The following is a 26,224-nucleotide window of genomic DNA, read 5'->3' on the forward strand; positions in this document are numbered from 1 at the left end:
AGGCTCATAATGCAAGATTTAAGCAAAAAATTCGAAACATGTATAATGTCATTACAAGAAGCAACTAATCATTGGTTACTTTAACAACTGAATATTTTCAAGAGGATACAGTCGACTCAAGTTAAGCTTAAAAGTTACCCAAAAACCACACACACTGCTCCTGGACAAGTATCTGAGGACAGCTTCAAAATGTATAAACTTTTTTTTTCCGTTGACATTCTAAATATAGAAACATTTATCAGTATTACAAACATACCACCTGTGTGAAAAAACAAGAGATGGTTTTAACAGTATTACAAACTTTGAGAACTTGTACAAGTACTGTGTTTTTCCATTACAATGACACAGCAAACTCACTTTAATCACATCCCATGCTCAGAAAACTTGTTCTCAGGGTTACGATCGAGTGTAAACTGAATAAACAACATCGCCATCATCTACAATCACGCTAACCTGTATCAGCTACATCGTAAAAAAAGAAAGAAAAGAGAAATCCAAAAAGCAGGGATGTAGGTTGATAACATTATTTTCTTTTCTCGATTGGCACATTGTATCCATGTCACAGAGCACACCTTGCAACACGTTAAAGTAATATCTAACCAGCTTACTTCACTTTTCAAGTTAAACTACCTCTTTGTGATATTTAAGCTGCGGCGAGGTCTGATGAGAGAAAACTCGTTAATGAAAAACAAAGTCGGAGAGCAAATAGTTATCCGATGAGGCTGCGACCCCAACGCTCATGAACATGAAATGCACTTGAGCTGCTGCAGTCCTTATAAAGCCAGTTTTTGCTCTCTGGTTGTGTCTTATGATGCACGTGTGCGCACATGTACTGTACACACAAGTAGGCCTTGCTTTACATATGTCGTTACAGACCAATTGATTGCACTGCCACCATGGAAACCACAGCTTTTTTACTATAATTCCCAGTGTTGTGTTGAGGTTTGGCATGAGAGCTGATTAGTTTTGGCACTGTTCTCAGTTTAACGTTTCACAGAAAGGCTTTGTGCATGGACAGCCCTTCAGAAATGTAAGCACTCATGGAGGATTCCTAGTGTTTTTGACTTGTAGTTTGGCTTAACCCCTAACTCAATAAAAAGCAGAGTAATAAATTCTAGCAAGCAAATGACAGAGCAAAAAATATACGTATTTGAAAGGTAAATCATGTTACGTGTATCTTTATCTGTATGTGGATGTGTGTGTGGATGTGTGTGTGTGTGTGTGTGTGTGTGTGTGTGTGTGTGTGTGTGTGTGTGTGTGTGTGTGTGTGTGTGTGTGTGTGTGTGTGTGTGTGTGTGTGTGTGTGTGTGTGTGTGTGTAAATTCCTGTCTGTGTGATGTATAATTGTGCTGACAGCCACTGTGTGAGGGCCTGTTTTGCTCTCACAGTGTTGAGGAGCTGTGTGCGAAGTCTGGGAGCATGTTTGAGGTGTAGACGCAGCTCGGGGGACTCCCGAGCATCGACTCAGTGACGGGAGAGCCGCTGACGGACTCCCCCGAACACACAGAGTCTCTGAAGGGGGAGGGAGGAGATAGTGCAAGGGAATCCTCCAGAGTCGGCTTGTTGTGAGTTACATCCTCCCCGTACTCCTCCTCCCCCTTGGCATTATAAATATAGCTGTGTAAGAGGTCCAGGTCCTCGTCCTCTGGCCCCTGCTCTTCAAACGCCCCGACATGTGGGACCAGAGGAAGGTGAGATGGTGTCAAGCTCAAAGGCTTGTTGGCGGGGGAGTGATCATTCAGCGCAGGGACATTGGAGCTGTGCGTGTCCACCACAGCCCCTTGCATGCGGTCCGTGGTGCGGCTTGCCAAGTGAGGGGGCAAATAAGAAGCCGGCCTATCTAAATCAGACTCCAGCCGTTGCGTCTGTCCAGAGCAAGCCGGGTTCCAGAGGGGGCGCTGCAAGTCGCCATCGTCGTCCTCCTCTGCCAGGTTGTACAGAGGCTTAGCACCAGGTGGTTCTTGGGGGAGATGCGGGTCTGTCCCGAGGTCGCGGGTGGAGGGCTTGCAACTGTGGGGGTCGGGGGTGTTAGTTAGGGGCCTGATGACCGCCATCTGATTCAAGCCGGCTTCCTGTTTCCTCACATGCACAGACAGTCTGTGCCACACATTCCCCCCCCTCGGAGGGTGTCTTGCACCTGATTCAGACCATGACACAGACTTGCCATTAGAACTATGAACGAGATAGAGACCCAAGTTACTATCACAGGAAGGCAGGTGTTGGAGACAAACAAAAAACCAACATCAACATAGCAGCAAAATGACAGAGAAAGCAGCAGCATTTCAACATTTCAGATGCATGTCAAAATACTTTCTAACCACACGTCTTGGCGCTAACAGCTTCGCTAAGTGGAAACATAGTGATTCATAATGTGCTGCAGACGGCATTATGATCCTCCAGTTGCTTCAGACATTTAGCTCGGGACAGAATGAGGAGCCGCACAGCTCAGTTGCTCCTGTCTTACAATTTGCTTCTATAGTTAAAACGGGAGACATGCTTTTATTGCAGAATTTGTGTTGGTGTCTTGAGACGACAGAGTTCAGCACTGGCTCTGATTTGATTAGTCGGGGAGGTGGGGAGGGGAGGGGCTTTCATGCTGAGAAAAGTTAAATGTGAGGTTAAGTCGGGATAAATAAGAAGCAACAGGGCGGCAGATCTCTTTCTCGGAGGGCTGCAGTGTCGGAAACGTCATCGCCAGCCAAGGAGGGACACAGAGGTAAGTGATACCTTTAATTCCTCACGTTACTGGCTGCAACTTTTCCTTTATTTCACTCAGCAAAATTAAGAATAATTAAATGCACTGGAAAAGCAGAGAAAGGGTGAGGAAGTAGAAAAGTAGGAAATTCATCTTTAAGACTTTTGGCTGAGCTGAGTGATATTCTTCCTGATCAATATATGATTATCTGGCCGGTGAGGGCTTTAAACGTCTCCCTTGGTTGCACACAATAATAACATGTGTCCTCAGACGACAGTGCAGCTCTCCGGGAAAGGAGCTGAATGACCTCCCATGCCGGAACATTTGCCAGCCTCGAGTTAGACGATTAGAAAGGCTGCATAGCAAGGGTGAGAGACAACACGTCAACACTCTCATACTCCTGCCCCGCTCCTTACTTTTAGACACCTGTCCTCGTGTCACTGCTGTGGAGCTCAAAGAAGTTATATGCAAATCTTAAATCTAATTTAAAAGTGAATTAATCGGTAGAGATTTGAGGTTTTATCACCGCTGACATGTTGGCATAGCCCATTGGCTTCAAATCAATGGCATCAGTTGAGTTTTCTGTTAATTTAGCTTGATTTCATTTTGAATATTTCACTATCAGGGGAAAGGGGATGTGCCGTATAAACTAGTGTTCACTCACTGTATCTAAACTAAAATCTGAGTTCTCTTTAACCAGGGGTGCTGGTGAGTTAAAAGTGAACCACAGACAACATGTTACAGTCCAATTTAATGGAAAATCTATCAAGCACCTACATAATACTTGTCTTCAGGCAGCTCACTGCTACATTTGAGTGGTTACGCATCTCTTCATTTTGTCTCTAGCCAGTCACCCCAGGAACCAACATGGAATCAATAAGATAAACAACAAAGAGGGTCACTCACTTAGCGTTTCCAGTGCTGGGCTTCTTCCGCCGGAAAATGCTGAGGAAGCTGTTAGTTCCGCATTGAGCCGACTTGCCGTCGCCGACGTGCATTCGCACCACGTCGGACGTGGTGAAGGCGCTTCGGACGTTCCTCTCTGGTTTGGCGATGATAATGTACATCTTGGGGGTGAACATGCACCCCAGCGCCACTGTCACACTCAGGCTGACAGAGAAGGACGTGGTGATGATCTTGTAGTTGGAGCCAAAGTAGATGGGCACGAAGGCCAACCAGATGATGCAGGTGGTGTACATTGTAAAGGCGATGTATTTAGCCTCGTTGAAGTTGGCTGGCACGTTCCGCGTCTTGAAGGCATAGTAGGTGCAGCTCATGATAAGCAGGCCGTTGTAGCCCAGTGGCGCCACCATGCCTACGGTACTGGTGTTACAGATGAGGAAGACCTCACTTATGCTTGGGTACGACTTGACGGGCAGTGGAGGCTCCAGAATGATGAGGGTGATCTCCAGAGTTAGCTGCACACTGATGAGCATGAAGGCGATGACCACCTGGGCCCAGGCGCTCATGAAACGAGGCTTTTTGGTGCAGATCTTTTTCTTGCTGCCGGCCAGAATGCGGGCAATACGGTTTGTTTTAGTCACCAGGGCGGAGTAGCACATGGCGGAGGAAAGACCCACCAGGAGCCGCTGCAAGTAGCAGGAGGCCACCGTAGGGTAGGCGATTAATGTGAATGGACAGATGTAGCCCAGGAAGATGCCTGCCAAGATGATATAGCAGAGTTCCCTACTAGAGGACTTAACCACAGGTGTGTCACGGTACTGGATGAACACAAAGGTGACAAAGGAGGTGATTAGGATGCCAACACAGGAGAAAGCCACAGCGACGATGGATTCCACATCGGACCAGTCGAGGTACCTCAGAGGCAGGGGCTGACAGCCTGGAGAGAGCAAAGGAAAAGTCAGGTACATTTGCTGCCGGTGCTGCAGCACATCTTTTGTTAATGAAAGCTACATTAGAACAGAGAGAGACACAGATGTGCAGACAGTAGGTGGGAAAGAGGAGAGCGACACAGCTTCAGAGACACGAGGGGAGTCAGGCCTGCAGCAGAGATCAGGCCTCCAAGATGGAAACTAATTTGCATGTGACATCATACACATCCCACAGCTCCAGTTCTGTCAGATTTCCTCCTCATTTCGGCGTTACGCCAAATGTGTATGTGCAGACATGGAGTGTCAACGACGTCATGATGCACTAGTTGCACACTTGTTATCCAAACATCCAGAGGAAGAAGTTTGGGGAGCTTAATGGGAGAAAACTGACATCCCTAGACTTCCCTGGCTTAGCGCTCCATAAATTACAGGCTGCCGCTAATAGCATTACAGTCACTGCCATCACTGGGGAGGCTATGCTCGCAGAAACCCACTTCTGGCCTGCGCACTAACTCCCAATATGTCAAATCATGAGAAATCTGAAATTCTAAAATGCTCTCCGACTTAAGCTCGGGAGCTTTCACCAGAAAATGCTAAACACACTAATATGAATTTTGAGGCGTTAACCAGTCATCAAACTGAACTAGGGCTCCCCCCAGAAAGTTGAAGCTTTAAATCATCAGTTGAAAACCTCTGAGTCGCCCCAAGATTCTTCAAATTGAGTATACTTTAAAAGATATAAATATATCATATTTTCTCAGTAAGTGTGCAGTTTACTTCTTGGGACATTCGGGGTAGTAGAGTGAGGGCTTGTCACTTTCACGCTGGGTCAATTGATTCAACTCCTTCACGTCATGCTCTTTGCTTGGTGAATTCGACAGGTAGAGACGTGGACCCAGGGTGAGAGTGATTGAGAAGGAGCTCAGCTGCCCAGTCAAGCTCCGAGATGTTATAATCCTCTGCTTTCTGCTTCAGAGTGAATTCACACCTCACAGCAACCTAGAGGTCTTTGACTTCTTGTTTGATATCGACTGACGTTGTCGCACATTTCCAAACCATCGTCAACGTCGTCAGCAAACATGAGGGATAGCTTAGCTTGTTGTACTGATGCACTATTTAACATGAGCATCCCTGCAGAACCCCATTCAAAAATCTGGGAGTTTATTGTAATTTAAAGTAATTTAAAAATCCCTGCACTCCTATTTGAAGCAGATTTACACAAAAACCATGCCCCATCCCTCGATGAGGTTTGATGCTTATCAGCTTATCTTTCTTTGTAAACCTGCTAAGTTACTAATAACACTAGAACGCCAGGGTCAATGTTATACACCAGACATCAGGTGCAGACATAACCTCCTCAGTGGAGAAATCCTGCCCTAAATGAGCTTGTAAGTAAACATATGGACAGTGCAGCCTCTCTGTGAATAGGATAGCAGCTCTCTCTATTAGTAGTCTCCAGATTTGGACGTGCTTCCTCGACAAAAGGCCAAAATGTCTCCCCAGGCCTCTCGTGGTAGTAATAGCATTTTACACCCGGGAATCGAGAGCTCCTCTCAACTCGATAAATCACTGTCGAAACAACCACTGGGTCACAACAAGGCAAAGAGCAGTGAAGAGCGATGTGAGCAGTGTCACTTTTGGGAGAGTGGCGCAGAGGTGTGTGTGTGGGGGGGGACTAAAGAGAGCAGGGTCACAGGACCTGGATGATGAAAAGCATCAGCAAAAGGAGGTGTCAGGGTGTGAAGTACCGAAGAGGCTGATGGGAGGGGGAGGATTTCGGAGGGCGCAGAATAGAGTGTGAGCTGTTGACAGATATGAACGCCCTGGCAAGAGAGAGAGTGTGCACGGGGTAGCAAATACAAATACATAAAAATGGGTAAGATGGTAAGTCCATGTTGATTAAAGACGAGGAGCATGGATGAACATTGCACATGAATTTGATTTGTTTTCTATCCCCTACCTGCCAGTTCTTCATCGGGCCACCATCCCAGATCACATGCCTTGCAGGTGAACTCATCCTGGACGATTTCATTATCCTTGCATGTGGTGCAGATCCAGCAGCAGCTCACCTCGCCCTTCCTAATCACCTGCACGCAGAGAGGCGAGACATCAACAACCGGGGGTCACGGACATCTTAGTATCCAGTCGCCACACGGATTTAAAAAACAGCACATCACACCCTGAAGCAGCATAAATAAGTAATGAGCATCAAGGGGATATCAAAGATGGGGATTTGTTGGTGCAGGTTTTTTTCTTTTTTTCTTCCTGAGAACCAGACGTACTGTTTATAAAACAAGGCCAGTTGCATTTACATTCAGCGCCCAGAGAAGCTGTTACCAGCACTGTGATATGTAAAGCAGGGTGATAAGTAGGGCAGGGAACAAAGCAGATCGAGGGGGAGCAGCCAGGAGAGAGGATGCACCCTCCCTCAGGGCGACTTAGTATATAGACTGAAAACAATTGGCCCCAGATGAAGCAAATCAGGGCATTTCTACAAACTGGGCTTGATACCAGATTTTTATATTTACTGTTCGGAACCAGCCGTCTCCTCTACCAGGTAGAATGAATGGCACTGGAATTAATTTGTGCAATCTTAATGTGATTTAGCATAAATTGATTGTGAAGTGATCGTGAACACTACAAGGATTCATTGTTTTAATCCTCAATAATGTTTAATGAGAATGTTTGTGATTTTTGTTTCTCCTTCATTAAGCATTTCTGAATAATCTCTAACGGATGATTATCATCATCACCTGCTTCGAAGCAGGGATCCAAAATGTAGGAGTAACATCCTGAAACTTCACTTTCGTCTTCTAGATGAAATTTCTGCTTATATTTAGTGCCAGTAGCACATGAGTCCATGGATGGCAATGTTGATGAGTCAGATGATTCAAACAGAAATACCTAAACAACTATTGGTATTTGATTCCTATGATATCTAGACTTTCATTGTCCCCAGAGATAGAATCCTAATTACTTTGTTGCCCCCGCTGACTTTTCCTCTAGTTCCAGCTCCAGAATCTCCAGAAACCAATCACGAGTCAGTCTCTGCTGGCATTTTGACTTGAATAAACAACCATGAATAGTTTTGAACAATTTCTCCAGAGTCACCACTGATGCTCCGGTGTTAATGACTTATGGATTTTGCCGACTTCAGGTTTTCTCCAGACTAAATGAGCTCTGGCACGGTTGATTTAACGCTGGACGAGTTGCTGTGAGGAGGATATGAATTCGTACTTTGATCTGTCCTCTGGAGCACGGCTCGCTGCACACGGAGCGGACCATGTCGCTGCTGTTTATCCACAGCATGCTGTCCTCGATGTTCAAGATGCCCTCGTGCCAGGAGCCCACGTTGAGGTAGTCGTAGCGCTCGTCGCCCACATTCTGCAGATTCATGATGTCGTACCTGGGTGGACAGAGGGAGAGAGACAGAGGACCAAGGTAAGAGAGCGACTTAAAAGGAGGAAGAGGGAGATACAGAAGATGGGGGGAGGGAGAGTGACAGGTAATTTAATGATAACAATTCCACAGCTGAGCTAACCTATTTTTCCCTTATCCAGAGTCACTTAAACAGCTTACAACCGTGTGAGTGGGACATCAAGAGCTGCGTACTGAACCAGGATGTGCTCCACCTGACCTCTAGTCGACGGATGAATGACATGGCCGTGTTTTCACACTTTCAAATGCTGTCTGTCGAACTGAAGTGAGATGAAAGTGGCTGCCACGGCCGACAATCCACTTAATCTGTTCCAGTCCAAAATAATTACATCCTTTTGGGCTCGAGTGTGTGTTCGTGCACGTGGACTAATGAGTGGGAGCGCGTGAGAGGAGAGAAATTCACAGATAAAGACAAAGCAATTTCCCCTATATTTTACTACTTTGTTAACACCACCCTCATCCTCTTACCTTCCTGGGGTGTCTCCATTTACATCAAAATAAATGTCCTCCCCTGAGACTCCTTTGAAGGACGTCTTTAAGAGGTAGTCCAGCAACTTGCTGCCGTCGATGGGGTCCATGGCCTCACAGAGTCCGGGCTGTCCCGGGCACAGCTCCATGTGCATGTCGTGGAGTCCATGAGCCATGGCGTAGATGGCGTTGATGACAAAGCCCATCTTACTATCCTGAACATAGTTTTCCTGCAGGCTTTCATTTCCTGTTGGGGAGGCAAAGAAGAAGTGGCTTGTCACTGTGGGAATGAAGAAAAGACAAAACGAATGTTCTCCACAATGCACAGTGGAAATTGAACCAGACGTGGAGAAACTATTGCAAAACAGAGCCTTCTGCAGCAACATATAAAAATAGCATTCAGGGAAATCAGAATAATATGTTCAAACCTCACAGGGAACCAGATGTGGAGAGCAACCATTGTGTGGGACTGTACCTCACCGTCATCTAAAGGCACTGTCCCACGGTCAAACCTCAGTGTTGAGTCAAACCTTTGATTTTGCATCTTTGCATGAAAATACTTCCCAATGTTTAAAAATGGATTCTGTTTGCTGTAGACAGTGCATTTAAAATACAGATTTTTCTGTCTGTGACATTAACATGCATTTGCAATCCTGAAAAAAGGTTTCCAGGATTGTTATCTGCTTGGGTGAACAGTGTGTGCTCGGTGCCATTCCTTGGTGCAGTTCCTCAACGTGTCAATGTCATTATTCCTCGTACAGTGTGGACAAGCTCAGAGTTTGACTGATGCAATCCTCGCTTTGACTGAGAGGCCGAAACCGTCCGTTTGAATAAATCACAGTTTGAAGACATTACAGGGACGTAAAGCATGAGTCAAACTCTCCCTGTTCTTGAGGAGTCGAGTGCAGGTGCCGTTCCCATCATCACTATAGCAGTGGCCATGAAAATGCACTTACCACCTTGAAGGTCTATGGAATAAAAGCCGTAAAAGTGTGATGCAAAGGAAATAGAAACACAACCATGACTGTTCTGCTCTGATGACGAAATGTCACCACAAGCGCAAATAGATTTTTGATGAATCGTCTGATTATAAGCATGCTGAGCAAGGAATTCTGATGTGATCCTGATTGCAGTGCTCATTCGATGATCTTTTTTTGATTGGATTTTGCTGTGAGTCATTTTGAATTGAGATTTAAATGCTGCGGAACAAGTCGAGAACTCAATTTACCGTGATCACCTTTTTTTGAGAGCGGAGGGGGAGAAAATATTCAGGGAGGAAAACAGAAAGAAAAAAATTCACAGTTTTGGTTATTATTCCATTTTTAGCCCTCTGGTTATATTTTACCCTCAACTCTCATTTACAGCTAAATGAGAGAATTGAGGATGGTGCCTGAGAGCAGCACAAACAGTTTTCCCTATTTATTACAAAAATAATTAAAAATCATCAAATATATGCATTTCTGTGTTGCCACCCACCGGAGCAGACTTTCTTGTAGTTCTTGTTCTCCTGTGGATGACCCGGCAGGCGGCACTGGAAACGATACTGCCAGAACTCAGAGAACCAGGGGTTCCTGGTGTTGGTGTCCAGCCGCAGCTTCAGGTAGTAGTCGTCGAAGGTCTTGACCACCTCCGATTGCAGCTTCATGGTGATTCCTCCCTCTGCCTCGTGCTCGAAACCCTCCACAACCTCGTAGCGGTCCGCCCATCCATCACTGCAGGGGCGAGAGAAGAAGCCATAACGTATAATGAGGTGGAAGCCATTATGTCACAATTGCAGCAGGGAACAGTAAGAGACGCTAAAAACGATTTGAGTGACACTAAAACATTGTCGTAATTTAGAGTGTGAGGAGCTGCCACACAGCGATGACACAAAATGTCATGAATCCTTTATTTTGTATTACTGTTTACCGTGAATTACCTTTAACTGCTGATTGACGTCGACAAGCCCATTAGACTGTTAAACTCTTCAGGTAATTTCATTTTACTCAACGTAAATAGACGCAGCTTCACTTTAAAGAGCAGATTCCCTCCATCATTCAGGACATGAGGTGTCTAACACATGTACGAGTGAATCTTCACCAAATCGTTAAACCGAACTGCCCGATGCTCAATCATCGTCAACAACTGACTGTGCAGCTTTCAGCCATGGAGCTAGTCAGTGGTGATTACACTGTCGTCAGCTCAACACCTAGGGTCCTGTTTATTCCTAGTTTGTTAAAAATCCGAAAAAGATCCACAGACATGAACATGAGGATATGATAATATTAACCTCCTAACATATTAAGCTTGCAGCAGAAGAAAGTTGGATTTTATACATACACACACACAAACACATATCCATATGTACAGTCTCTGCACATGCACCAAAAACCATATATAAGACTTCAGCTTCCACTCTTGTACAGTGTTAAATTAGCACGGCAGCACTGGTTGGAGGCTTATCTCGAGTCCACAGCAGCGATACTCAATTTCAACAATAGTGCCTCCGCCGTAATGGCAGGCTTTACACAATCCCTTCAGCTTCGCTTGTTTGTTTGCTTGAGTCACCTTATTTGCAAGAATTTCTACCCTACCAAGTTAATTCGGACAGGCCGCTGCCCAGTGGGCTCGGAGAGAAATGGAAAACACCAGTGAAGGGGACGGTGGAAAACAAATTAACAGATAACCGGCGCTGCCCCGAGCTCGGCTCTCTCTCTAAATCGCAGCCGGTGAGACTCTCCTCTCTGCTCTCTGTGTCTCCCTCCGACTTTAATATGGGCCGAGGGCTACTGCCTTGAAATACCTGCACTATTGACAGCTACGCTCCAATTAGGCGCTGTGTGACTCACCATGGAATCAATTACCTGGCACACATGGGATGTTCTGGATGATGGACAAGGGCGTGTGTGCGTTGGTGTGCATGCATGTGCGCAGGTCAAAGTCTCTGACCTTTATGTCAACAATTATCGCGAGTCAAGAAATAGGAGACATTCATACAAATTTGTGAGAATGCGAGAAGGACACTATAAAACCAGAGGGATTGGGTAGTATAGACAGACTCAAGCTGGAAGCCCTATAGAGTCCTATATACAGTATAGGCATCAGGAGACAGACAGAGTGGAAATAACCTGGAAATAGCTTCCAACTGACCCTGACATCTGTCTCTCCGACAGACACGGGTAATCAATCACACGTCTACAGGAACGAGGCCTCTGGAGTTCAAAATAAAATGCACGGTCATCACCGACCAGTGTCAAAGACCAGATTAAGATAACAGTTCATAACAGAATGTTGTTGTTTTATAATTTTCTTACATTTAAACATTTTATGAAAACTCCATGAGCACTTTGGCACTCAGCTCTCAACTGGTGAGTCCACACTGAAGCCGTGAATCCTTAAAGTTTATGGTATAAAGATTTATATTGAGGCTTAAATTGATGTATTGTAAAGCGGTTAAAGGGGTTTTAATAAAAAAAATAAAATAAAATGTAATTAGCTGAAAAAATAAATAATCCATACATACTCGTATTGTGTGCAACAAAAACTGATAAAAAAGAACAAGAGCAGTGATTAGGTGTGAGAGGACAAAATGAGAGCAGCATGGTCCCCTAAGATCACAACACAACACAACACAACATACTGTGTGACTTATTCCTCGGGTAGAGACCTCAGCCTGTTCTGTCTTTAAAGATGTTTGCTGTACATCTCTAAAGACCAATTTTGCTGAGTCATCCTTTTCACCATCCTAATTGAGTTTAGAGTCAGAAACACGTGAATTTAATTTGCACTAGTCACATTTTGTTCATTGATTCCAAGTGAATACCGCCTCTGTCCCGTCTCTCTCTCTCTCTTTCTCTCTCTCTCTCTCTCTCTCTCTCTCTCTCTCTCTCTCTCTCTCTCTCTCTCTCTCTCTCATTTTGAGCCTCAACCTTACGGAGTGAGGACATTTTGGCCTCACAAGGGCTGTTCCCTATCCCTAGACAGGGATAGGGTAAGGCATTTCGTCTCAATAGTTGAGGTTACATTAAGGGGCCGGGGAATTAAGCTGCCAATGACTGTTCTCATTTAGGTATATGTACAATAATGCCTTGGGGGTTAGATGTGAATTGTGGTTAGATCTCAAGGTCAAGGGTTAGGGATAAGGTCTTGGTTAGGCTGTCTGCAATGAATGATGGTCCTCACAAGGATAGCTGTGTGTTTGTGTGTGTTCCCAGTTTTTCTTGTACCGTCCCTTTCAGGCTAAACACATTTAATGAAGTATATTCAACACAACTCAGCTCTCAACATGTTTGTTTTTATAGAATAGTGTGGATTGGTTTTTGATTAAAAAAAAAGAGAGAAGGACCGAGAGAGGGAGAGGGTAGAAGTGCTGCTCAGCGCTCTACATGAATAATGCACGATGCATCGACTCCACAGTGGAGTTTGCAATGAAGTCAAATGACATTCTCTCTTCTCGCTCTCCTCCGGTGTGTCTGGCAGGACTCCAAACAGCTCATCAAGACTCTGGGACCACCAGAGGGACACATAATGGGACAAATTCTGATTTAATGTTCCGCGGCTTCACGCTGCATGGCGGAAGTTCTATTATTACAAACACTGAGTCAGATATACTGAAGGAGCACCTGTTTAAGCAGATTAAGGAGTCAATGCTGTCGGAGTATGTTATTAGTTTTGTTGCACTTAAGGCACACAAGGCAGGTAGGGGTGTGTTTATAGAGAAGCACACAGCTGAGATGATTACAGCTGAAAAGACCGAGCATAATAATTTGAGCCTTTTATTATTGACCAAAAGTACCTTAGGTCAATATTTCATGGCATTTCTCAGTTGGCCCACAAGACCAAGCTGCAGCCACTTCAAGCGGAGGCACTCTACTGGACCTCTACTGGTGCGTTTAGGTCCCAGGGAAACTTTACATGATCAAAACCAACAACACACTTACAACCGACGCAGATTGTTCTGAAGACCTAAGAACCAACTCCGTGTGATATGGTAGGATCAAACTGTGTAATACCTTTAAAATATTTTAAAAGATGTTGAATTCAGTCCTAAATTTAACATTAGGCCAGTGTAAAGTCATAAGAGTTGTGAACATCCATCCACACATTGAGTCCCTACTTATCGCTGCAAATACAAATACTACTCTGAAGTCATATGAGTTAAGTTGATAATATAATTGATAGAGTAGTGTACAACAGTGAGTAGACGAGAGCTCCCGCGACTCTCCGGGATGATCTACTTCCAGTTTGATAGCACATTTGTATATTTATGAAGCCATAAATTAATTGGCAGGGCAGAAATTTAATCACATGCACTGTTTCCCCTGGAGGTTGAATGGGTTACTTTTAAAAAGAGAAAAGGGAGGATAAGGGAGACAAAGAGTTTCCTAATTGTTCTATAGAGTGAGTGGAAAAACTTCAAATCCGTCTTGTCATTCACTAACCACTAAGATATGAGCTGGCCTAACACACCTACTGATTCCACAAACGTCTGTCTGCCTATAGCAGTCAGTGGGGGATGTTTTCTCCTACGTCCTTGTATGAACGACAGCCGTGTAACAGGTAGTCACATAGAATCACTCTCTGTTTGGCAGTTTGTCTTCAAATCAAAAGCACCCTTTTGTTTAGTTGCTGCTTTCCTTTATATTGAGCTGAACTGCGGACGTTTTAATTGGGAAAGTTGTGAACTTGGGTTTGAGGATTGTGTCGCTTGCTCATCAGATCTCGGAAATATCCAACATGCAATGTATGAAAACAAATAACAGCAGTTAGGGACGAATTACTCAAATTTAAATACAAACCATACAGTCAAACAAAGCTAATTTAATAAAAATAATTTACTTGAAATCTTGAATCATGAAATCTTCAGTGCAGATAAACCAGGTGAGATGAACAGTAAGTTTTCTAACTGCACTCTGCACCGTAGACTCTTTATATAAAACAGTTTTCCAGCACACAAACAATAAAAAAGTATAACTGACTTACTAATGAGAACGAATAGTCGTAATAGCATTACCCAAGGCCAATTAAACAGTGCATCACTTTATCTAATTACAGTAAAGATTACAGCTATACTGAATGAACTATTATTTCTATTTTTGGTAAATTAGCTGAGCTCCTCCACATTTGATCTGCAGAAGAACTGCAACTATCTCTCCCCTCTCTGCCCTCATCTCTCCCTCCATCGTCTCCCATTATCCCCCATTTCTCTCGTTCCTCAGTGGAGTTAAGACAAGAGTGGCGGTGGCTTGTTAGCGTCATGGCGGCGGCAGCAGGACTCTCTTGAGGTGACAAAGAAGGCCCTGGGTGAGCCGGGGAGCCTTTAAAAGCCCATCCAGGCTGCTTTTACTTATTCATCATGCCCCAGTTTGGGAGATCAGTCCTCTCCACGCTGACAGAGAACACTGCTGTGAGAAAATCCTTTTTGCGTTTCACTACCGAGGGACGTCAATTCACTTCTAAACCCCTTGACAGAGCCTATGCATTGAATATCAGCTGTAGCAGTGACTGATGGATGACAAGATCTTACTATCAGTAGGTCAGTTTAATGTTAAACCGTTATGTGAGGATGAAGACACGGCTACTGGAGGAGTCCTACATTTGTTCCATTTTGGAGTTTGGGTTTGGTTTGGTTTGGTGTACAATAATAACAGAATACAGAAATATTCACTTTTCAGTTGATGGAGGTATAAGAAACACTGATGTGCTCTCTACAAGCACCGGCTGTGGGCATAATAAACGAGTAGTCGTTGATGTCCAGCGTTTAATTTGTTAAGGCTTGTTGTGGCCTTTAATTCTAATTCTGTTTAAATTATTGGCCAAATTGGACTGTTCGCATGAGAGAATCATCGGGTTTTAAGATATGGTGTTGTACAATTGTTCCTAAAAATGTTCAAAAACAATTAGACGAATATAAAAAAAAAATTGAATTGTGTATCTACATTGTCTGAAATATTTCCAACAATGTTCCTACCGAGAGAAATCCCCAATTTCATTGAAGTTCACTTTCACTGGCTCGGCTATTATTTCTGGTGCCAACAACACATGACAAAGGAAAACCCACGGCTAGTCGGTTAGCTGTTTCTAATGGTTATTCATGATTATACATTGTGGTTTGCTGTAAGAGTAAGATTACGGGACAGGAAAACGGTGATGAAGACCACTTAACTCCCATAATCCCACACTGCTTCACGACATCATCAACCCAGGTCTCTTGTAATTGTTTGGATCCAGAGACAGATTACATTCTGTACGTTTAGGCGTCAGCAGGTGTTATAAAGAATAAACATCAATCTAAAGCTGCTGGTGAGAGACCGACGGCGTCTGTCAGGAGAAGCACGTTCAATAAGCGCCTTAAACATTTGCAGAGATGTTTGATTGAAACGCTTATAAAACGCTGCCTGAGCGGAAGAGTGCGTGCGAGAGAAGCGTTTAATAAGCGTCTCAGGGCCTTTGATAAACGTCTATCCAAATGCCAGTGCCATCTTAAAGACCGATTTAATTGCCGTGCGAGACAATGGGTGCGTTTTAGCTCTATACAGTATTCCATTACGGAAGATCCTGACTAATTTTGCCGTGCGTCTCCATTCACTCGTCTCTTTGTGTGAAGGTAAAACATCCACACGCTTTGGTTCAACGTTCGCTGTCTGTGCGATGGAAAGCGTTTCAGCGTCTGTGAATCACGATGTGACAGCTATGTCCAGATGCAGAGCCAGCGTGCTATTTTTGATCACTCCAATGTCATTCAGCCGTCCCCTCAGCACCAGGGAACACGAGGCATCAATTGAAAACGCTGTGATGTCCTTGACAATGTGTGGCTGCTTTCAATTAACATCGGAGGCGTGTTATAAATATTCAGATGCGGCTCATTGTGCTCCCTTGCTCAGTGGCACACAAACAGATGCAATCGCCGATTTCCTGACTCAAGTTGAATCTACTTCCCGGCGCAAACGCATGTGTGCACGAGCAGAGGAAGCAGGGCTCCGTTACTGAATGAGCGTCGGCGAGCGTGTCCTTATCTCATAATTACGATCTTCGTTACTGTTGTTTGCCGGGAGGAATTTCTCAGATGTCAGCCATATTTTTCTGAGAAGGGACTATTGTGCTTGGAGCCTCCTGCTGACAGACTGAATGACAGATCCGCAGTGAGACGATCACACCGACTCTGTCATGAGCCCAAAACACACAATCTCCATGGAGACTGTGGCACAAGCACAGCACAGTCACACAAGCCCCTTTTTTTTTCGAGCAAATCCCGCCTGGCGAACTCAAATTATCCCGAGTTCGATTCCCGCGTGACCTGCCCCAGTGAACCCTGGCTAAACTTCCACACATCGGAGGGTCAGGCCGTCAAAATCATGTGGCACGGAGAGAAGAAGGTGTTCAACATAAACTCTCTTCTGCTTTTTTTACTGTCTCAGCCTGCTCCTCTGCAATCCACTCTTTCCCTCTCACTCTCTGAGGCCTCAGGTTCATAACTAATGTATCAGTCGCTACTGGAAGACGAAGTAGAGAGAGCGATGTGTGTGGAAAGTGAGCCGGACTAGAGTGTTCAACACGCTGTGGATTGAGTGTATCATGCTGCACACATCTCAAGATACTACTGGAAATTGGAAAAAAAAAGAGGATTAGATTGGAGGATCTGGAAAAAACTATTTTCTAAACCCAGTCCTCCAGTGTGTCAGCAGAGAATCCCCTCTCCTTGACAATGAGTTGAAACTGTCACTTTGTCAAATGAGAAATCATGAAACCTGACTATCTTTAAACATTACATTGTCCTGTATGTCGCCCACAGTTCTGGATGAAAACCATTGATTATACTGTCTTGCCAGAGCTGCTGCCAGAGATAAGGTCTCTTTTTTGCCCATGCCCCCGCTATTTGCCAAATTATTCGCGAGGAGAAGAAGAAGAAGTCAATCGGCAGAACTCCACATCCTCCTCGCTCTCCTTCCTGAGATGGGGAGGAGATGAAAGCTTTGCAGATGACAGGAAAAAGGCAGCTAAATGTGTCGTGCCACAACTCCCTCTCTCTTTCTCTCGCTCAAAACATTTCATTTATTCAAGCTCCGAGCAAAACCTGACCCCCCCCCCCCCCCCCCCCCCCCCCCTTGTTGCAGTGAATTGAATAGGACTGCCAAATGCAGAAATGCATGTGACACACACAATATGGGTTCACAGCTTTCCTTGCACCTCAGCGCAGCCTCGGAAGACACTGGCGTAACCTGCTAATGACTGTTGCCAGGGCATAACAGAGGCAGAACATCCGCGTCCCCGTCCCAGTGTCCATTTTGTCGGGAATCGAACATGAGAAACCAGAATGTGGAGTGTTTAAAATGGGACCCCGACCAAGACTGCGAGCGTAAGAAAATGGGTGGTGCATGTGGAAAGGCAGCTTATGCAAATGTTGTTTAGTAATAACAGCGTTGGAGCGGCATTAGAGGGGGAGAGAAAACCAGTGCTGCTAATTGCAAGAGAGCAAGCGGGCGGGCAAATGGGTAGGTGGGTTTCCTCCATGCTGCCATTCAGGATCTAGGACTGAACCGACAGAGGAAGCAATGAGAGAAAAAATATTATTATTATTATTCATGAGTTTGCTGTATATTTATTTTACCTGATGATTGTTTTGTGTGCTCTATGTATGTATAAACATATTTGTATAATATATTATTGTAAATGGATGTATATACATGGATGTGTATATAATTCAACTGTATTTTACTTTGTCATAATTATTGTAATAGTTTTATCATAGTTTTTGTGATTATTTGCTTTTTTATGTTCAGTACTCTGTGTTGCATTCTATGTATGAATTGTGCTATACAAATTAAATGTATTATTCATTTTATTATAGATATTAGTAATCATATAGGATCATATAATATACTAGGTCACGAAAACTGTCAGCTGTTCCAACCAGTTAGTGGCAAACTTTGTCTGTCTGTTGTTTGGTTCTGTAAACTGCCGTCTACTGAAGCTGGAGATGAGATTGATGTAGGGAGGCTGAACCGAAACACAAGTCTGGGGCTGTGAAAACAAATGTTAAAATCCTCCTCAGAGCAAAGAGAAACGTAAAAGTCAAGTGATAATTCTCTCTGGGTTTGTAACTGCACATTACACACAGTTATTTTATTCACTGAAAGTGTTAAAATGATGCTTAACGCTGCGATAAGTCCCCCCCTCTCCATGCCAGCACCCAAAAATCTACTGCTGTCCATCTGCTGTCAATTTATTATCACTGACTCTTCTAATCTGCTCACACAATCATTTCCGTTCTTATATACAAAGTTTAGAATCGTCAGAATGTGTTTCTAATCCAAGAGAAATCACTTTGAAATGTCTTCTTGACTGGAGTGACGCGGATGATCTTTCTCGGGGCTGCGAGTCTAAATCTCGACGTGCACGGAGTGAGTGTGTCTCTTTATGTGCGACGGCTTGTGTGCGCAGTTACAGAGTAATGGAGGCAGCTGATTGGTCAAATCATGACTGACATCAGAGCGGGAGCGAGAGACGAGAGCCCTTCTGACTGACAATAGCAGGGCAGAGTGGAGGTGCAGTGTTGGAGTAATGCAGAGCTGAGTCTGCAGGTCAGGGACGAAGTGGGTCGGGCCCGCTGCCACACCTGGTCCTCGTCTGAAGAGCGGGTTGGCCGAGCGGCAAAAAAAAAAAACGCCACACTCAAAACTCTCTGCATGTCTACTGGTAGTCTACGTGGCCAACATTGTTTCGTGGTTCTGCTGTGGTTTTTCTGTGACGAGATGAAAACAACCACAACACTGCCTGCTCTTGATGATGCACTATCTCTTCTGTGGTTTTGTCTGTTTGTGCAAAGTTTAATGACACGAGGAGGTAAAAAGGAGCAATGCATGAGGAAGTGTAAAGTACAATCCAATAACTGCCTTAACTGCTGAGTGCTACGATTTAAACACCAATATTCAAAGATCGCAAACATTCCTGCTCGACTTTGATGTAGACTTTGATGTGTTGCCGTGTATATTGTTACAGGTGCAAACATTCCTGGTCGACTTTGATGTAGACTTTCATGTGTTGACGTGTGTATTGCTACACTGATGGGCCTGAAGAGTTTGGTGTAAGTGAGGGTTAAAGGAGACATTTTATGTTGTGTCTTTTTTGTTTTTCTTTCCTCCAGTGTTTTATTTTGTTTTTTTGTGAATGTAAAAAATCTGTAAATTTGAAAAAGCACTGAAGCTCCTGAAACACCTTGACAGTAATCTGGCCGATATTTCCAGGGAACTATGATGTCACAAGACATGACTGTGCCCCACATTTGCATAGGGCAATCCTCGTGGCTGGTTTGGCGCGTTCCTATAAAGCCAAGTAAAGCAAGAGTGGAGGCCGACATTTCCCTACACATGCTGGAATCAGTAGACCAATCGCAAGAGAGCTGGACTGCTGACCAATCAGAGCAGATTGGGCTTTATCAGGAGGGGGCCCTTAAAGAGACAGGAGCTAAACCAAGTGTTTCAGACAGAGGCTGAAAAGAGGAGCTGCAGCAATGGACAATCTGAGCAAGTAATAAACCAAATTGAATTAATATGAATATAAAGTGCCTCCATTGAAAAACTATGAATGTTTACCAGTGTTGTAGCAGACTCATACAAGACCTCCTCAGACATTTAGCTTTAACTTTAGCCTCTTACTCTTTGCTACATTGACAGTGTGGATATAATTACATTTGTTTCAGTGTGTTCTTCTTGTTCTGTCGTTTTGTCTCATTCACTCTTTGGATGTCTTTGTGTATTTGACCTCCTCTTCCAACTCTCTGTAGCTCTCTGTGCACACACACACACTTCATGAAAGAGGTCTTTTTTTTAGAGGTGAAAGCATAAAGGAAGAGAACAAGCCCCTGCCAGCATCATTCACTTGTTCAGTACACACCAGGAAACACACACACATGGCTTTGGCCCAGACGTCCTCTGTCATTTTCACACTCTTTCCCTCCATCTTCTCCCTTTCTCTTTGTCTCTCTCTGTCTCTCTCTGTCTCTCTATCTGTGTGACCCAGAAGCCTTTCCTCCGCCCATGGAGACTTTCACAAAAGCTAAAAAAAGGCCCCACTTTTCCGTCCCATCCTATAGAGGGAAGAGGAAAGTAGAGATATGGGACGGTAACTCTACAGTGTCATTATAATGGATAATTTAAAAGGCATGTGCTGCATCTGCTCCCTGCCAACCACCTAAGTAGGCACTGAATATAACACATGCAGCATAAACAGAGTCTGGTAAGAGCTGCACTTGTCTTCCTACCACAGGGAAATATTATAGGAAGGAGGAAAGACTTCTTCAAAGATAATGGCAACGACAAGGAAGCAAATGACTTCATGCCAGACAGCAGAGAGTCGTTGATTTGACCAGAGAGTGTGCGGATGGTTTTCAATAGGACAATTTATGAAAATTTATGTGAAAAAAAATTGGTGAGTGAAATGCAAAACCAACATTGTTATTGCGAACTAACGACAGTTTAAATTAAATGGTAACTTTGGAATTTTTGAGGTTTCATTTGATGGGAATAGATGGATGGATGAAAAAGCATTTTCCTGATAGTAAATTTTGTAAAATGTTTGAGCAAAGGTTTGTCGAACAGTAATGTGTGTATTTGTTGGGGACTATTTTCTTGTGTGAATTAATTAACAGTTGGTATTAACAGCTGGAAGATGTTTACCAGCTATTGTGATCTATTGTTGCCGGTATGTGAAATGTCGTAAAATCTTTATGTATTTCTTCAAAGGAAAAAACACATGTGAACTACACTGAGCATTCTCTTTAGATTGTAATAAAGTATCCAGTTTGTACGTGGTAAAGAAATTATTAAACCTAAAATCGACCCTTTTAATGAAAAAAGACACCGATCCCGATGTCAGACGACTATAGGCCAGGTTCTGTGAGCACACGCAGCAGTGATGGAGGTTACTCTCCTGTATTTTGTCTCTTAGGTTCTTCCTGTTGGAGAATGTTGGGACAGTTTTAGAGCTGCACTCCTGCAGCAATCAGAAAATCTCCAATGAATACTGCTTAGCTGGGCTACATGCCCCCTGTCATCCTTAGCTGTCTTATCAATGCGGCCCTCATGTAACATACAGCTGACAACTGCTCCACAACAGACTGGTGCTAAAGACCTCGTCCCGCTCTGAAATGGTGGAGGAGGGATATTGCATGAATGAACTGAAAGTAAGCATCAGGGTCTCTGGGGCTTTTTACTGACAACTGTGAACATTCCTCCCAGGCGGTTTTCTACGGTGCAATGTTGCACAGTGCAAGTGTGTGAGACAACTCGACTTGCCCTTTTCTAATGACTAAGATTACCAGTACAGTCAGTCACTGTCACTCAGCATTGACAAACAGAGGAAGAGAGGGGGAGGTGGAATATGAAGAAAGATAGAGATGGAGTGAATATCCAAAGAGGAGGAGAAATCACCAAAGCAGATCGTGCTGACTCTTGCTCTTCTTATAAACATAATATTGATAAGGAAGAAATGCTATTGTCTTAAAGAGGAGGCACAAACAGGGCGAGAGACAAACTCGAGGTGTTGTTCCCTTCTCCAGTTTTGCGTCTGCGACAGAAATACCAATTATTCATTGCTGGAGAACATTTCTATTCAGTGTTATCGGTATGTGGTCTAATTCTTCTCGGTTGCCCTGGTGACACACACATCAGGAAGACAAGGCGTCATCCTGCAGCCTTCCAGCCTGTTAACCGATTTCTTGCCATCCAGCGAGTTGCTCTCAACTGTGAATTAAAAGGTTAAAAAAAACTAATAAAACCAACATACCTGCCAATGAGGAGGAACTCCCCAAACACCCCCAGTCGCCTCATGGCCATCAGGAGGCCTCGGACAGTCATGCCCTCGCAGAAACACACCACCACACGAGCTTTGGGCAGACGCTCCCGCAGTTTCCTCAAAAGGCGATCAAAGTGCTTCTCCCCTGCGTTACTGTAGATCTTGTCCGAGTGGGCGATGCATAAGCCTTCCATAGAGGCCAGCTCCTTGAAGGCCTCCATGCCGCTCTCCCCGTAGTTCCCTGCAGGTAACGAAGGAGACAGACTCCTATTATTGAGTAATGAGAATTAGGCTGGAAAAGGAAACATGGTGTCCTTGCTGGAATTAAACAAAAAAAAACGCTTTCTTTGTGTAATGAATTTTTCACTCTCTGGTAATCCCATTTCATAAATGAACCTTTTTGGATATGGATAATGCCTTGGCTGTGATCATTTCACTAATTCTGACATGAATACGCGCTGTTTAACTCTCTGATTGTGAGTGACAAAATCAATGACTCTGAAAAACAGCAAAAATGACATACCATCTTACATGCATAAACACAGTGACATCATTAAACAGGGGTAATTGCTTTTCAACCATACTTTTCTATCCATTTCACTGATGGACAATTAATGGTTTGCTTAAAGGACAACCCCTCATCCCCCCAGAGTTTGTTCAGTGCGTCAAGCCCCTGAGTGAGCTGCAGCCCTGATCCTCTGATAATGAGTGTCAGAGAGTTTCCTGATTGCAATCAAAGCCGAAGGGGGGGGGGGGGGGGCAGATCGAGAAGATCACTATCCTTGTTTAACCATCCCAATCAAGAGCCCACACAAAATCCGTTTGAGTCTAAATCTTCCATTTCCATGTGGACTGCAGTGCTTGACTAATGTGTCACGGGCTGGATTGTTGATAAAGCCCACGGCTCTTTAGCATGACAGCTGGATTACACGGACAATCCAATCACTGATACATGCTTGAACATGTGTCCCTCTGCACGTGCTCATTTGAAAGTGCACGTAGCAATAAGGAAAATAAGGAGAACCTATTCAGCAAAATCTTTGTTCAGCAGTTTTCTTTCGATGAGAGTCCCTGAGAGAGCCTCCAAGCTGCATTCCTCTTTATATGGACGATGAGGAGCAAACTCACCGTGCAGGCATGACTTCATACAGTGAGGAAGACACTGCAGTTACTCTGGCACACAATGGACCCATGAGTCTGTTTTCCAACAGGCCTTTGATGATATTTCATTCGCCTCATTTCGTTCTCTCACTGTAGTAAATGGAAATGATGATATCCAATTATTTCCCTTTTTCCATCTCCACCGTCAGACAGGTGGGCAGTGGGTGCATTCGCTGACGGGCCATTGTACAATGACCAGTGAAACCCTGCTTTTGGAGTGTTTTCCCGTCAGACTGATGATGATCGGAACAGGTAATTTATGCAATTTCACAGCCCTAGCTGTTGCTACGGGCAACAAGCTGCATTTATAACTTGTCTGATGTGGAGGGGGGTGGGGGGGGGGGGGGGGAGAGAGAACTCGTGAGCTTAAGCAAGTCGTGACCACTATTTACAGAGATAGAGCAAAACAAACGAGTGGATTTGAATACGACTTCTTAAAGGTCAGGGTAAGGTCTGGATCAGGAGACATTTTAATAGGAAGGCTCTGTTATTCAAATTAACTCTGTCTCCAAACTTCTCGACTGTTTACAAAAACACATTCAGTTAGAGATTTTATATTTACAGAAGGTCTATGTGTGAAAGAAGTTAAATCTCATACGTTTGAACTTTGAACGATGCCTTTTTCGGATGATGTCCTACTTTCACTGCTCACCCTGCAGCCTGAGTAAGTGTGGTTGCTTGCAATCAAATTCATCCGTCCCCAGGCTGGTCTTTCATTACTCTTAAATTATGACTTCAGTCCCACAGGATCCTCCTGTAGGTGTGCTGAAGGTCAGACAGCTGACGCCACCTAGTTAAGCCTCCGGGTACTACAGCTCCCTTACTCCCTCTCTTCATCTCTCTGATAACAACCTGTGTCGCAGCCCCTTTCCAGCACCTGACAATAATAGGACTTTCCAAAGATGTTTTACACTCCCTGTGTGTCCGCAGCTCCAGGGGGATCCAGGGTAATGTAGCCTGTCAGTCATCGTTTCTCTGCACATCAGCGACTGAGACTTTAATGAAAAGCCATGGACATAATTGACAGTAATTAGTCTGTCTACCCAACTCGTATCTCCACCGAAACTGTTGTGCTGCTCTGCCGAGCAAAAAGGTTCTCAAAAATAGAAAGTGTTCCTTCTGTTGTTAGCAACAACATCCAAGAAACTCCCGCTTTGGTTCCACAAACCAAAACATATAAGTGCAGAGGAAGAGAAAAGAAAAGAAGTAGCAATGCATTTCCCAAATAAATAAAGCAAAAGTAACACCATATCAACACTCTGCTTAGGGTCCATACCCCAGTGCTGGTTATTTAATCCACACTCACACAGCTCTGTCACGATGAATGGGATTCGTGGGAAACTGTGTCAACAAAGGAATATCCACGCAAAATACCTCAACTCCAGACAACTGCAGAAAAATACCATTGAATATGTACTCAAGTATGGAGATATATGGGGAAAACAAAGGCCTGAGAGTGAAAGAAATGGACAGAGATGAGGACATTATAATGGGATTGAACAGAAATGAGCCGTGTAGAAGGCCTTCGTACAAAAGACACCCTGTCAATTCTTATATCAAATAAATATTGAGCCAGTGGTTTCTAACAGGCTGATATCGTCCCAGCTTCCCGATAACACTCAATTTAGACGCAAGTGATGGGTTAGTGTATTAATATCATAGTCAATGTGCTCTGTGTGTATATCGATAAGAGAAAGCATTTCAGTGATACCATGAGGTCACTATAAACTCACTGCATCACCCAAAGATCTTAACACACAACATGGCTGTTAATCAGAATATCATGGTGGTTTTGATGGAGGTCAGTGATGGAGTCTCACCCTCAGTGTGCACCGCAGACACATAGGTCCAGTTGTATCGCTTGACAATGTCCAGCATGGCCCGGGCCTGCAGGACATCTGAGGGCACGACCCTCAGGAAGTACTTGAACAGCGTCTTGTCACTCAGGTCGATGCTGGTGGCAGAGTAGGCGATCTGCGGGATGTTGAAGAGCTGCAGCAGGTTCTGCACCTGAATAGCCACAGAGCTGGATCCAGGTCCGATCACCCCTGCGATGGGCTTCTTGGTGGGCGGAGGCTGGTTGGACGGGGTACCATCAATGCACCACTTGGACCCGTCCTTGTCGTCCCGGATGGAGATGAGGGAGTCCCGGATGAACTCGATGCTCTGCTCCAGGGCCACGGAGGAGTGCCAGCAGGAGTCCCGGATCTCACAGCCCAGGCTGATGTTGGGGAGCAAGTTGGGGTCGCTGTTGATCCGGTCCAGCGTGTGGAACATGGCTTCCACCCTCTGGATGCCGTACTGCTCGCGGACGTCCCCGCACTTGCGGTCGGCCACCCTCTCCGCAGACGGCTGATGGTGCACGGAGAAGAGCGCACCGATGATCACGTCCCCGTCCATGCGGGCCACGGAGCGGGACACGGCGCGGGGGACCGCCGAGCGCTCATAGATGCTGCTGCCGTGGCAGAGCACGAGGAAAAACAACGGGAGGCAGAGGAGAGCGAGGAGACCCATCTTTACGCGTGCCATGTTGTGCCACATCGCGTGTGCCGTGCCAAGTGTGCGGGCATACTATCCGCTGTCTGTCAGTACATCCACGTTTATCCCAGCGACCATGATCCGCGCGCACGACACCTGGAGCATATCCGCGTGCACCTGCAGAGGAAAGAAGATAAACTGCTGTGAGGGCGGAGGACAGATGTGCTTAGCGTTTAGTTGACTATAAGCACGCATGCTCCTTTCTATCAACGCCCTGCTTTACATTCCTGCAGCTGGAAGAGTCATCAAGCTTCAGCTATCATGGAGGGGATTTGAATGCCTTTGAGCAAGGCACTCAACTCACATCCATCGAAACAGGACT

The 26,224-nt window shown here is 44.7% G+C and overlaps 1 protein-coding gene across 1 annotated transcript; it reads right to left on the reverse strand.

The window, feature by feature from the left end:
- Positions 1-1,382: 1,382 nt before the first annotated feature.
- grm1a (glutamate receptor, metabotropic 1a) lies at positions 1,383-25,893 on the reverse strand. The gene is made up of 8 exons (XM_053445678.1): positions 25,185-25,893; positions 22,195-22,444; positions 9,910-10,145; positions 8,434-8,680; positions 7,765-7,933; positions 6,488-6,614; positions 3,602-4,535; positions 1,383-2,172 (listed from the first exon to the last, which is right to left on the reverse strand). Exons 1-8 carry the CDS (start codon positions 25,891-25,893, stop codon positions 1,383-1,385), a joined length of 3,462 nt encoding a protein of 1,153 aa, XP_053301653.1.
- Positions 25,894-26,224: the final 331 nt, after the last annotated feature.

Source organism: Pleuronectes platessa, chromosome 17, assembly GCF_947347685.1.
Source record: "Pleuronectes platessa chromosome 17, fPlePla1.1, whole genome shotgun sequence".
NCBI lineage: Eukaryota > Metazoa > Chordata > Actinopteri > Pleuronectiformes > Pleuronectidae > Pleuronectes > Pleuronectes platessa.

Coding starts and splice junctions, on each gene's coding strand:
- grm1a (XM_053445678.1), bottom strand. CDS start 25,893: ATGGCACGCGTAAAGATGGGTCTCCTCGCTCTCCTCTGCCTCCCGTTG. Junction 10,146..22,194: donor GAGTTCCTCCTCATTGGCAG/GTATGTTGGTTT, acceptor TCGCCCCTGCAG/TGATGGATGGGCGGACCGCT. Junction 6,615..7,764: donor GCTCCAGAGGACAGATCAAA/GTACGAATTCAT, acceptor CTCTGCGTGCAG/GTGATTAGGAAGGGCGAGGT.